The sequence below is a fragment of the Pogoniulus pusillus genome, chromosome 19 (genome assembly GCF_015220805.1).
Source record: "Pogoniulus pusillus isolate bPogPus1 chromosome 19, bPogPus1.pri, whole genome shotgun sequence".
Classification (NCBI taxonomy): domain Eukaryota; kingdom Metazoa; phylum Chordata; class Aves; order Piciformes; family Lybiidae; genus Pogoniulus; species Pogoniulus pusillus.
This window is the reverse complement of record NC_087282.1, coordinates 15,450,592-15,464,993: the sequence shown is the minus strand read 5'-3', so window position 1 is coordinate 15,464,993 and position 14,402 is coordinate 15,450,592. Positions and strand designations below refer to the sequence as shown.

The window sequence follows — 14,402 nt, the reverse complement described above, 5'->3', positions numbered from 1 at the left end:
GCTAAAACCAGGACAGGAGACCAATGATGACTAAAGAAAACCATTCTATTTAATCACAATATGTACGTGCAAAAATACCAATTACAAAGCTGCATTCCAAAACGCACTAACACCACCATTCTGCCACGGTCAAGGTGCCAGATGTGCAATTCTGGAAGCTACTGGCAATAAAGGAATTCCAGCCATGGACAGCTAACTGACAGGCATCAGGTGAAAGACCAGACAGCAGCATGGTGTGCAGAAGCAGGAGCTCTCACCAGACAACTATACCTTTGTAGCTACCTTTTGCTTTTGCTCACTCCCTACTTACCTCTCCCACCAGCTCCCAACTTCTCCTGCATTCCAGTGTGGTTTTGACCTCTCTTTCCTGATCCATTGTGCCAGGTAAACATGAGACAGTTTCCTACATCATTATTTCATACTGAAATGTTTTCCGCACAAGGCATTTCAAAGGTGCAATTAGGTCCATGAGCAATGTAACCATAACTTGACACTTGGGCAAGCATTTTAGTTTATATTGCACTGAAACTGTCCTTTCACAGAAGAACTTGCCTGAGGTCACAGAGGAAGCCTGTGGAAAAGCCAGAAAAACATTTCCTGGTTGCAGAATATTGATAGCTGTAGGACCATCACACCTCTTTTTAGTATTAAAGCAGAAACAAATTAATATATTGCATTCCTCATTATCTTCCTCAGGTTGCTTCAATTTCTGCTTCAAAAAGTCCTCTCATTTTTTCCTCACGTATCACCAGCAACAAATGCAAAGCTACCACTCCCAGACTGTGCTGCAGGTGACTTGGAGCACTTCTACACCAAGGACAAAGTGTATCACTTGCAGGGAAATTTGAGTAATACCATGTTGCTGCTTTTGTACAACTACATCTCTGCACAGAAAAAGAAAATGACACAGGAAACATTATAAAAATACTTCATTTTCTTTTTGCCAGTGGAATTCAAAGATACTGACTGTAAATGATTAAATAAAATGGCAAATCAAGTGTCTTCTTGGTCAGAATCAAGTAAAGCATCAGTTTGGCAGCTGGCATTTTAGTATTTAACATGTAGTATCTCCAAAGTGCTATCAATTGCCTTATCAGCCTGACACTGCCAGCCCCAGGGTTGGTCTCTATCACCTTGGTGCAGGAAGTCTCCCAGTTCTAATGACCACATTCAGCCTTCCTATGGCACAAGGGGTTTGTTATTTCAGTTTTTTCCTCCCTGCCAGCGAGCGCAGGGGCAGCAGTCCCTCAATCCACTCGTTGGCAGCTGACATCATTTCCTGCCAAAAGGCCACCTCCTCTTGTGTGGAGTCCATCCAGTCCACAGAGATGCCATAGCTCAAACCTGAAAAGAACAAGAAAACTGATGTTAGGAGCTGCAAGAAGAGTTCATACTGGTGCAAGCAGTGTCTTTACATAAACGGTGCTGACTTCCTCTGAACAAGCTGTACCCTAACCACCCCCCGTTCTTCTGCTAATCGCCCCCATTGTACACCGGAGTGCAAAAGACAATGTAAAAGCCACAAAATGCAAGAGCCCTAAACATAACCTGCCAAGGAAAACAAGATTGGATTCAAGTCTTTTCTGTATATTTCTGAATGGTAAAGAAGGTCTTTGTTTTCTCCTCAAAAGATTTTCTTGTGGACAGGGTGGAGTATTTGTCGGAAGTCTCTTGCTCTACACTTCATTTGTATGGGAGGCAAACACATGATCACAGGATTGCAGCACCAGGTGACAGCAGAAAAGAGTGTACATTAATTCCAAGCCTCAACACAAAGGTGACCTTCTTTACTGTAAGGGTCACAGAGCACTGGAACAGGCTACCCAGAGAGGTTGTGGGGTCTCCTTCTCTGGAGACTCTCAAGGCCTGTCTGGATGTGTTCCTCGGTCATCTGTGTTAGATAGTATTGTCCTGCTCCAGCAGGGGGGTTGGACTCACTATCTCTTTGGGTCCCTTCCAACCCCTAACATCCTATCATCATATGACTATTCAACCATTTTTATGTGCCAGCTGCTTGTCAATGAGATAAAGGTCTAAACTTGGAATCCAGCTTATCTTTGGACTGTTATCTTTATACCTTGCTCATGAGCTTAATCTTGTTGTCCCTTCCCACCGGATAGTTCACAACGCTCCTTTTGACATATAAAAGAATGAATACAGAAAACACACAAGCAAATCCAATAAACACAGGCACACCTTCCAGCTACTATAAATCTTTTCCTAGCACCCTCAAAGAACAGATATTCTTTACTGCAACAGTCTGAAATCTTCTGTTTGTCTTTCATCTCTCAGAGAGCCCTCTTCCTCATCAAGAAATAGTTGAGAAAGTCTTAGGTACCCCACTAACAAAAATGCAAAGATGAGCATGCAATCTGTCAAAGCCCAGGCATGGTATACACTGAAAGATGGACAACACAAGATGGTCCTATCTCCTTTTTAGACCTTTGGCTTAAAAATATTTGAATTTTCCTAACTTCAAGGATGACTAATTCCACTGGAGTTAAACACTTCCAGATAAGCACAGGTCTAAGTCCTTCACTGAACAGGGACCTTATGCCATCAGCTCCCAGAGACAGTGACTGTCTCAGTGGAGCATGTCACACCTCGCTGAGGTCTTTCAACAGTACATAGCCTAAATAAAACCAAAACAACCCCCCAACAATAACACCTTAGTCTATACCCAGATAACTTCATTTTTCCAATCGGTGACTTAATTCCAGCTGATGCATTCTCAGTACTGACTTCCTACCAGCTCATCCAGTTTAGCTTAACCTGGTTTTCAAATATGCATTATTCCTGCTACTAAAGCATTTCAAGGGAGGAGGTGATGTGGGCAGAGTCACCAGGTGGTGCTGTCCCACACGACATTCACGTGGGACATGAATGTCGACCTCTAATGCAGCCTGGTTTTCTGTAACAGCAGAAAAACTCTCTGATGGACCCAAGGTTTTACCAGACCTGAGAGTTGATGCTGGAAAAAAATGTGGGAATAAAGGGTTGTTACCAGGACCCTCTCCATCCCTGACACAGCAATTGCCAAGATTCTCACTAGTTACTGAGACTTGCCATTCCTGGTTTCTCCCCAGTAGGAAAACACTCTGCAACATCCCATTCTATCTTGTGGCTCAGCAATATGGTAGCAGTGTTCATTTAATGTCAAGGGAATAATTTACCTGTCCCAAGGCCCAGCCTGATTCCTCCAAGGAAATGGTTGGTAAGCTTTTCGTGATCCCACACAGTCAGTTCAACACAAGCATCCTTTAGGTCCTCTGTATGGAAGCCATCGTACACAATGGTGTGATTGAAAACAGGGTTTGTGTCTCTTTTTATGACTCGGGTCTTTTGGTAACTCTTCTTACTGGTGTCTGGCAGCACATAGCTTTGACAAGAGAAAAAACACAGCATATGGCATTGAATCCCACCTGAGATTTGAATTGCTCCTGCAGAGTTCCTCAGTCTAAATAAGCCTCAGTTCTGAAGAAAGGAGGGATTTGGTCTCTCTGTAGCTTTAATGGAAAATGTTCATCACTCCTGGAGGAAACCTTTTTTTTTTTTGCCAAGAAATTACATTTTAAAAGTAAACATTTTCAGAAAGGAGGGCACTTGCTTAAAAAGTCATGGGTTTTGGCAACTTTTTTGTATCTGACATTTTTATAAATTCATAAGTTGCCATCACTTAGATGCCTAAAGAGGGCATTTCAAAATGGTCAGTTAGACTTCCTGAGAAGCAAACCTTTCTGCAGAAGAACTCTGTATAGAATTTAAACCACATAAAAATGGTGCCTGGCACTTCTAAGTGCTGGAAAAAACCTCTTAAAATCTCCTCTTAATTTTATGGGATATTTGCAGCACCTTCTCCCATATAACAGGCAGAACTGATGTTGCAGAGAACATACACATGTTAAGTTCTGGAGAAGATCCAAGCAGGATCCAACCATCTGTAGGTCAGTTCTGGTGAGTCCCTAATGAATTCCCAAACTTTCCATGCAAGCTTGTATCAAGGCAAAATCCACAACTTCAGGTGCAGTTTCATACACTCCTCTCAGGCCTTACTGAGACAAATTACTGAATGAATCACAGCCAGTGATTGACCAAGAGCTTTATCACAGCCAGAGTTTTCCTAACATGCCCACAAGTGAATAATAAGGGCAATTCTCTCCTCCAGAGCCCAGTGTGAACCAGGAAGGCTTTACAGTGTGGAGGTTCAGCTAGGTAAGCCTGAGAAAAGAGGATAAAACACACCACTTTGTGGAGGCACAGACCCAGGATCAAAACTGCACTCATGCACTTACCATTTCACAAAGGAGTCAACTCCAGATGGACGCAATTGCAGCAGGTCCTTGACGTCTTTGACCCAAATGTGAACTTCACCAGAAGGAGGATTCTTGGGACCTGCCATTTAGGGGAAGAAAAAGAAACTCTTGTGCCAGTCCTTACAGTAGTTAACAAAATGTCAGGCTTCCTCTCCAGGGACCTGAGGGTGCAGCAACATAACTTCATGCATGCTCACTCCCTTGGAAGATCTGCACTCTCTGCCTGGATGCCACAGCACTGGTACCTGCCCCGAGTGGATCTTGCTCTAATGAGACTTCTCTTTAACAAGACCTTAAATAGATGAGGCATTGCAAGCTGCATGTCTACACATGGACAATATTTCTTAGTGCATGAAACACATTTTACCCAGGCTTCCTGGAGGGACATATTTAATAGACAAATTCATCACTCCTCGATGATCCACACCGTTAACAGCAGAGAGGCTCTGAAAGAGAGGAATTATTGACTAAACAAGTGACTATGTAGCAATGCAAACAGCTTTTGGGTTGAGTGGAGGGGCACAAGTGAACAAACTCTGATTTTGCATGGCTAGGACAGTCAGGACAACTTCTTTTAGGTGGTTTCACTCTCAATCTCAGTCCTTGGGAACCAAAACCCTGAGAATTTGCATCAAGGCTGCCTTTCCAGACAAGTCCAGATGGACATAATTAAGCATCTTAGTTCTGAAGGACAATAATTCATTATTTTCTGAAAAAGGGTCTCAGATTAGACCTCTGAACCCAGAAGCATGCAGCAAATTGACAGGCACCTGAATATTTACTTCTCAAGGCAAGTTCATTTGCATCACCTTGTACTCTGCTGTCTGGTTTTAAGGGATGGTCTTTATGTAAGTAGAGAGAGAAGCAAAGTCATGCCAGAGTTTCTGTTGATTGGTGTCAGATCACATTTATGAAATTGTCTCTACAGATTAGCCACCATATAAGACCCAAGTTCTGTGTTCAGAGCACTGAATACTGCACTAACACTTACAGGGCTTTTCTGTGATTTACTGTCCTTCCTTAGGAATAATTCAAGCTGTTCTGCTACACCACAGCACTCAAAGACCTCAGAGGAGTTAGGAAGACCATCTGCCACCCCTAAAGGCTTCAGGACTGGGCTAGGAGGCAGGATTACAGTGGAGACACACTTACTCGGGGCTTCAGTGGGTACCAGTTGAGTTTTCTGTTACTCCAGTCCCAGCTGGCCAAGTCTACTTCAATCTCTCCCAAGAAACTGTTACGTCCCAGTGGATCATTGTGCCAAACAGAGAGATTCAATTTTTGGATCAGCAATACCATTTTCTCTATTTTATACTAGAGGAAGAAAGAGAGGTGAGGTCATTCACATTTTGCTTGCTTCTTTCACAATCAGAAATAAACTACTCAAAAGCTTGAATGAGCTCTGACTGAGACACTCGAATCTTGTCTGCACATGCAGTAATGGACTGGCCTCACTCTGAATATCTCTTTTTATGTCCTGCATCTGATGGAGTTTCTGTGCTGAGCACCTGGAGCTCTGTTTGTTACAGAGCAAACCAAACACTCTTTCAAGTATTGTTAACATAGGCCTAGGCATTGTTTAACAATCCTCCAGTCTTTGATGAGTAAGGTCACATAAAGACCTTTCCTACTAGTTCCACGCCTCGAGACTGTACACTAGGAAAGGGAAGAACATCCCTTGCTCAGGCTGCAGGTTCCTATCTCATCCAAAGATCACTCTGCAGTTTTGACACAGAAATCTTGGGTGCCACACAGATGGCTGCAGAGAAACCTTTAATATCTCTGCCCTAACAAACTTGGGAAAAGCACTGTAGCATTGGCAGGAGGCAGCCAAAGAAGCCTGGACAAGAAGGTAGGGTCTTTCCAGACCTGATGTGGTACAGGTGCCTGCTACATCTAAGGTTTTCAGAGCATGTATTTGTTCTTACCCGTAGTACTTCATTGTAAATGGGATTCACTGTCCTCTTCTTCACTGAAGTTTTCCTCTTACCCATTCTAGCTTTGTCTGGGAGTAAGTAAGTTTTAACATATCTAGAAAAGAAAACAAACTCTAGATGGATTTTGTTGCACACCACCAACCTCTAATAAGTTGGCAACAGTTGTGGATAGTGACATGGAAACAAAAAACCTAGAGCTGACTCTGAGAGCAAAATATATTGAGAGACCTGCTAGAATATTAACTTGGCTTGCACATGAGGTCATAAATCTGACTGGGAATGGGTGGATGCCATTAGCATTTAGAGCAGGCAGCTGTGTAGGCAATATGGGAAGTCAGCAAGGCCCCAGATCCACTTTCTGAAATGCCCCTAACTATAGTCTCTCTCTGACTCTAAATCAGGGGTGAAATCTGAGATGTGAAAGGAGGTGTCATGTCTTTAAGTCTCTCTCAGGGTTCCAATCCAATCTTCTTTTCGTTGTTTTTCAAACTAGAGATCACTAACCTCTGAACAACCACCATTGTGCCTCTAACAGCACTTCTTTGTGGACTTTTTCATATAGACACGTGTCTGCAGCACCAAGTGTTTTCACCATTCACAAATCAAGAATCCCATGGACGCAGAGTGAATATATCCCAGTGGTGACAGGATGGAAGTTTTCTCAGTCTGTTCAAATTGTAAGTGTGGCAACATAGTTACTGATGCAAGTGGGTCCAGAACCATCATCTAGGAAAGTACCAGCACTAATATGCACCAGAAGTCTGATGGAAGGAAGAAACTAGGACATTTAAAAGGGACAAAATATGAGAAAAAAGATCCTCCAGAAGGCAAAATTCAGCAATGTAAGAGTCACAAGGGACCAGAGCATCACTCACGGGTCAGATCTGCCTTTCTTCTCATCCACAACAGCCAAATCTTTGCACTGGGACACATGAACCTGGAACTCCCGGTTCTTCTCATCATAGTCTAAGGCAAACTCCACAGTACCTTGGGCATCCACGCTCCCAAAATCACCACTGTAGACACTGAGCACGCTGCCACTCACCTGCCAGGTGAAAGAGCAAGGTCAGTTCCGCTGAAATAGACACCCTCTTGACTTGGTTTCTGGACGAAGGTGATAGTCTGAGAAGGGCATTCCCAAAGAAGTAATGTGCACTTTCTCTCCTGGTGTAGTATTGTGTCTTTGACACCAAAATGGTCCACATCTGCAGCTGTGCTCAAACAAGCAAGGATTGGGGAACCTGAATAAGGGTCTCACAAGCATATGCTTCCTAGACCAGGACTTAGAAATTCTGTTCTACTGAATGCTCAAGAAATGAAGAGGATTTTCACCCCTAAATCTTGAAACTTTAAAGAAATGGAGTGAAAATACTACCAAAAGGATCACACAAATCTATTCCTTTTCCCAATGCTTCCAATACAGTCACTATCCTGACTCAGTATCATCACTAAGAAAAAAATGGAGAGAACTTGAACTACCTATCTGTATATGAATTTATTATTTCAGGTAGATATAGCCACACAACTATCAATCCACTCTTTAAAAAGGCTAGCAAGAACCAGTTCAGACCAGAAATGCAGGAAAAATTGGTACTGTCTTGTTGCTTGATCCTAATGTGCATGGAGCTGTACACAAAAGAAACAATCCCTGCTCTGAAGAGCCACCATCCCACCAGAGACAGGCTGTGTGCATCTGCTTGCCACAAAAGTCTGGGAAAAATGAGATTTCTACAGGTAAAAGGCAGGAGCCAGGCACCCAGGAGTCACTTGCTTTCCTAGAGCAAGCTGCATCTGTCCATATGCCTTGGGCTTCTTTTTTCAAGACTTTGTCTTTCCCTGGTAGAAAGTGATGAAGCAGAAACAACATATGCTCCAGAAAGATGAGAGAATTTTCTATTGCACCAATCAGTCATGATTTCTGACAGGATAACACAAAAGCTAATGCTGTTTACAAAGGAAATAATTAACCCTCTTGGCACATTTATTAAAACACTTCCCTACTAATTACCTCAATTCCTGTCTCCTCCTACTTCCTTTGGTTCTGAATTGGTTTCTGTTATAACTTACAAGACCCTGCTAAACAACTCCTCTCAGGCCATGGAGCTGCACTGACCATCCCATCAGGATATTTACCCCAAGAGAATCCTGACCAAGATTTTCAAGAACCCCTGTGTGACTTGGACTAGGAGAAAGACTCATGTGCCCCAAAGTTTAAGTTTTTTTAAACATATTTATCTACATTCATGGCCTTTCCCTACCAGCTTTGATTATATATATATATATATATTCTTTAAATCAACATCTACTCCTCAGAGATACCTGTAATAGCAATACAGCATGTTCAAGTATTTGTAAGCAGCCACCCCCAAAGCATGTCTCAAAGGAACATTAAACACGTTCAGTTAAACACACTCAGCTCTTTTCAGCTCTCCTTAGAAGCTGAAGCACTAGATCACACTTTTGCTGTCCAACACCAAGTTCACCTGACTTTGCTTATAAAGTAAAGGATGAGCTTGCAGAAGGCACCCATCTGCAGCCCCAGTTCTTTTAGACACAGACCACAAACACATTACTCAACAGCTGTGTGCCTCATTTCCCCGCCTCGGGAAAATCCCCCCCGCCCCCTGCATGCTGCTGACCTTTGGAGCACCCGTGCTGTGGGGGCTCTTGCTTATTCTGAGTTTGTCTCGTCACGACCTAGTGGGTCTCTGATTTGGATGGTGCCTGGAGAAGCTCCTTTAACACAAATAACAAATCAGAGCTGTTCTTTAACAACCTGCCGTGCAGAAAGCAGCAGGATGCTCCAGAGGCCACATCAGCAGCATCAGCCTAAGTGCAGCGTCACCGTGTCGCACGAGAACCCCTGCCTAGCACAACGTCCGCGTCAAACACCTACCGAGGAGACAGATGCCATGTCGGATGAGTGGCTGCCAATGCTGGGGGTCTTTTTGTGCCTGTTAAACTGGAAGCTGATTTCTGACGCCGTGTCTGATTCAGTCTGCTCAGAAAATAACAAGCATCTTTAAGCTCTGCTGTGCCAGCACTTTGCAACACCACAGAGGAAAACCAACAGCTCTGCAGAGTCCCACTAAGCAGCGTCAGGTTAGAAGAGCGGAGGAGAGTGCAGGGAGCCTCCCTAGAGGCATCCCGGCAGTGGACGTCATCATTAACTGACTCCAAACAGAGCTGCATGTAGCAGCCTGGGATCTTGGAAAGGGCAGGGAATGGTGTGGTTTGAGAAAGAGAGAAATGTGAAAACTCCTCCTTGATAGCAGGGTTGGTCTGGGTTACTGGGGGCTATTTTCTTAAGGCTTTTCTCATTTATTTATGACATAACCAAAGCACGCTCTAAAGCAAGTACTGGCAGTGTGCAGGAGAAACATTCTCATGAAAGCAAGAGGGGATGCTAAGAGCATCATTCCAGCCGTTTCTGGCATCCAGCCTACCTCAGACAGCAGGAGAGGAGAGGATCTGCTCAGCTCTTTGACTCTTTCGGGTTCAAGGAACTGATGGTCTATCAAATGTGGTTTATTGTACGCTGCAGGTACAAACAAAAGGCATCGAGGTATCTTGTCAGAGTCTGGAAATTCTAAGTAAGTCACATTTTTGTTTAAAGGCACAAGGAAGGAGGCCACCAGAGTGCCACCTACTTGTCCCATCTCTGCTTGCCATTGAGGCCGACCATTGAGGCCGACCCTTCCCATGCGGAAAACCGCTACTGAGCATCTTAAGGCTATTTCCGATGTGCTTTGGTTGCTCGTGTGGAGTGTGCAGACTCCCTCTAGTGGCTAACTTAATTCACTCAGCAGCCTGAGGCTGTGTCTCTGCACACCTTTGTATAGATTGAGACTAAAACCATACAGATCCGCCTCCTTGTCACAGAAATCAAACACACTCACAGCTTCCTCTAGTAGAACACTGCCCTGTACATAAGGGCTGTAAAACATTTATACCTGCAATTTCATCACTGCACACACTTCTCAAGAAGAGAAATGGACAAGAGCTGGATATCTAAAAGAATGTCAGAAAGTTTCACATCAACTTAGAAAGATGGCTACTGGATTGCTTAAATAAAACCTATTTGTTCTGTATCTTATCCCACTAGCTTCCTTGAAGACAACTATCTCCATCCCAGAAGAAAGTGCTTATCAGAAGATACCTATGCATAAACACATGTGCACATATACACATTTGCTTACCGTGTATGCCATGATGACACATTCTTCAGTGCTCCACATGCCCAAAACCTTCTTTGTCCCTTTCCCTTTTGTCTTGGTTTGAATTAGATTTACCTTTTATATGACTCACTATTAATTTGATATTTACTGATTTTATTTCCAAACATGAGTAAAGCATGAAATCTGTCCCTCCCACTCTACTACAAACACTGAAGTGTTAACTCTGCAAAGAAGTTTCCCAGGATGAAGCTCGTGGCTCTAAATAAGCTTTAATAAGAGAAGATTAAACACTTGATTTTTGGTGTGGAGACCATGTCAGTGAAAACCAATGCATATGGGACCTGAGGCTTCAAGTCACCACACTGCATGATGTGCCACTGCACAACACAATGGGGTGCACTCGGTATGAGGCTACTGGATGGAATGGGCACAATCATGGCACAATGCAGCACACCCCACCTGCAGGCTGCATTCAACAGCCTCAAAGAGGACTCCACTCCTTCCCATAACTTGGGTTGAGCTTAATTAGATGGGCTTAATTGTTTCCTCTGAGCAGCTTTACTTTTCCTCAGGCATTTATGTTTCAACTCATCCCTGACAGCCTTGGCCTTACCACTTTGCTTTTAGACAAGCTCTTAGCTGTCCTCTTAGGCTTGCCAGTTTTCACCTCTGGAGACTGTCACCAGCTTTCTTGGCCACAGAGGCAGCTGCTCCCTTCCTTCTGGGCCTCTTCCTTGGATTCAGCCTTCATGGGTTTCTTGCTGGCACAGATAAGTTCTTGGCCACAGGCTTCTTCAGGTTTGCTTTTACTTTCTTGGTTGCCTTCTTAGCTTCTCTTGGTTTCTCAGGGAGAAGCTGTCACCAAAGTATGACCCAGCTGGTAGCTGGGGAGATCAGCCCATCAAATGATGTCTGCTGTGGGTAAGGTGAGAGGCCAAGGCCCAGGCTGGGCACTGCAAGCCCAATGAATGTGACAGGAGTCTGTGGTGTGAGTCCCACACTGGACGTGAGGTCTAGCACCTCTGATTAATCCAGAGCACAGGCTGCCATGCAGCTCCCACAGTACTCGAGGGAAAAGGAAAGATGGGTACAAGGAGCCTGGAAACTCTTTTTACTTTTTTTTTTTTTTCTCCAAATGAAGACACAGAGTAAGTCACCATCAATCCAGCTGCAATTTCCTGGCTTTGAATTTAATTCTGGGCACTATAAACTCTGTAATTTGATAATGAAACAATATATCATTCTCCTTGCCTGATACATGCACAGAAGTACCAGGGATGCAGAACTTGGACATAATATATTACCTTCAATGAACATAAACTGAAAAGAAGAAAGAAAGATGTTACTCACTCTCTGTGGTTGTGTAAATGTTCACCATGCTCTTTGCAACATTAATGCTATTTGCTCGGGCCAACGCCTGAGCAGCAGAAGAATGATCCCCATCTTCCTCTGGAATACATGAAAAGCCAAAGCAACATGGTAAATAAATAAACACAAATGGGCAGTGTATCAACAAGTGTGTGTGTGTGTCTGTCTCCTGGCTTGCTCACTCTGCTTAGAGCACACTGCAGTTACATTACACAGGGTTGCTTTCCAATCATCAGTGCACTTTAGTGTTTTTCCCTGAGGATAACTTCATACTGTGATGGGAAATGTGAGCACTGGATTAACTCAGTCCATAAAACAGACTGGCATTTGCAAAAGCTTCCAGCTCAACACAGCCATATGCTAATATCATATGAAATTAATCTAATATGGAAAAAAATAAATATAAAAATGATCTGGTATAGAAAGGAGACATTTCTATTTACCTGAAGTATGACCCATGATTTTCACAGAAACGTTGCATGAGGTAGAAAATAAGCCAAGAAATGACACAGTTAAAAGCAGACATATCCATGGACTCACACAGGTATGTGAAGACAGGAAATACGAAAAAACAAGATAAGAAGCTCTCCCTTCCTAGATCCTTGCTTGGCAGAGAGCAGAGCTGTGGGCAATCCAATCCCACATGTAAGATGAATTACAATTAACAAGAACTTTTGTTCATTGTTGCTACAAAAGCCCATCAAACGCAGAGGAAGAGACTGATGAAGTGGTGGTACTACTGACACCACCTCAGCTGAACACAGTATCAGTATGGAGAAAGATCAGCACTCTTTGTTCAGCCCACTCCGGTTGCAGTTTAATATCCAAATTCTCTTGTGCGTTCTCAAAAGACCCAAAATGTCATTTAAGCACTGGCAGCCAGAAGCTACATCAAAGAAACCTAATAGTCAAGGTATTTATTAAAGACTTTGCTTCATGTTTTATTTCTTCTATTTGTGTTGGACTTATCTCTACCACCACAAGGAAATCCCCCAGCCCCACCACTTAAAGAAAGTGCACTCTTTCCAGTGAGAGAAATAACGCAAGTTCCTGTGACCTGTTGTAGGTGGTGCTAAAGAAAAGGAGGTCTGTCCCGAGCTGAGGTGCTTACAGACAAGGCATGGGGGCTGGAAGCAGGGAGGAAGGCAAAGGAGCAGCGCTGCCCCTTTGACGCTGGCATCGTGCTGCACAAGATTTGTTTCCACAGCTATCTACTAAACACATTTCATACGTGCTAAGACTGCACAAACTGCAATACAGGCTAAATGGACAAACAAAGAAAATGGGCCAAATGCAGAAAGGCTAGGAAAGAAAATAGGCTTACAGCAGGATTTCACAGGGTGTGGTTCCAGCCCTCAGTACCTGAGTAAACAGATGAGTCCATTCCCTGAACAGCTTCTCTCTCTCTGGTTGGTTCACTGGATGGTGGCTTGTCTGAAGACTCACACCTTTTTTCCTCAGGTAGCTCTCCCTTTATTTCCATGTTGTCATGAGTGCCTGAATCAGGTCTTTCCTCTTTGCCATCATTGTTTTCACCATCTGTAAGCACAGGCTCAATCATGATCTGCACCCTGCTTGCCAGGGAATCTGCTGTGCACTTGCGCTCTTCTGCCACAATCAACTCATCTGTAGGCGTCTCTGGCTCTACCCCACTGCCAGACACCTCTTTGGTAGGTGACTCAATTTTGGTGGAAGGGGCTCGCACAGGCAGTCTGGATTTCTTGGAGCACTTCTCTTCCTCTGGCACCAGTGGCTTCCCACTGCTTTCACTCGGTGAGTCATTTCTTGTAATTAGGCTGCCTTTGCTCTTGGCATACGTGGATCTAGGAATGGTGGGAATGGAGCCCTTTCTTGAAGGGGCGGCATAGCTTGGTTCTTCCTCACTAGAAGACAGGGTTATTGTCCTTTTGTAGGGGGTTCTTGTTTTGGTGAAGACTCCAGGTTTTTCTTCACTGTTTCGGCCTTGCCCAGACTGCAGAGAGAGCGAGCGGCACAGTTTGAACTGCCTGCCGTCTGCCTCCACCCAAGCTGGCTTCTCTGGCATGTTCCCCACCATTACAGAGTCTGCTCCTTTCTCCCAGAAGTTCTTCAAGTGCTTGAAGTGTTCACGATCAAGGCCAATATCCTCCTCTTTGTTACTCATTGATGAGATGGTATAGTTTGTGCCTTGCTTCACAGCTTGGCTGCTCTCCTCCTCTGTGGTTAGTGGTTTGGGGCTTGCCAACAGCTTTCTGTTTGTGAGGCTGTTCTCTGCTGGTACCATGTCATTCACAAACTGCTCGGACCTGGGGAAGGTTCTGCTCGGTTTCTTCTTAACTGGTATCTTGCTGGGAATGTAAGTTTCTTCAGGTGGAGTTTTTGCTCCCAGTGTGGTGCCAGAGGCCCCATTAACAGCATCTCCTCCAGCTGCAGTAGTGGCCTGAGGCACAGCATCTTCTAAAACACTGGTGGGCAATGAAGGTAATTCATGACCTGCAACAACAACAAATGCCCATCACATCATATAGTATTTCCCTGGAAGCTCTGGGCTGCAACCTCTCAAAGGGAAACCAAAGGGAGTTTCCAGAAACCATGAATATATTCTTAATTCTTCCCCATTTTGGGAC

General features: G+C 44.0%; 1 protein-coding gene across 3 annotated transcripts in view; it reads right to left on the bottom strand.

Moving 5' to 3' along the window:
* Positions 1-845: 845 nt before the first annotated feature.
* LOC135184013 (synaptotagmin-like protein 1) overlaps positions 846-14,402 on the bottom strand; it is a 37,498-nt gene continuing 23,941 nt past the window's right edge. For all 3 annotated transcript variants that reach the window (XM_064159441.1, XM_064159443.1, XM_064159442.1), the window contains 11 exons: positions 13,159-14,268; positions 11,779-11,877; positions 9,697-9,788; positions 9,147-9,248; positions 7,126-7,295; positions 6,242-6,344; positions 5,466-5,627; positions 4,681-4,759; positions 4,293-4,392; positions 3,174-3,379; positions 846-1,344 (listed from right to left, as the gene is read on the bottom strand). In XM_064159441.1, the coding sequence (XP_064015511.1) occupies positions 1,199-1,344; positions 3,174-3,379; positions 4,293-4,392; positions 4,681-4,759; positions 5,466-5,627; positions 6,242-6,344; positions 7,126-7,295; positions 9,147-9,248; positions 9,697-9,788; positions 11,779-11,877; positions 13,159-14,268 (2,369 nt within the window). In that variant the 3' untranslated portion in view covers positions 846-1,198. The remainder of the gene's footprint in view (positions 1,345-3,173; positions 3,380-4,292; positions 4,393-4,680; positions 4,760-5,465; positions 5,628-6,241; positions 6,345-7,125; positions 7,296-9,146; positions 9,249-9,696; positions 9,789-11,778; positions 11,878-13,158; positions 14,269-14,402) is intronic.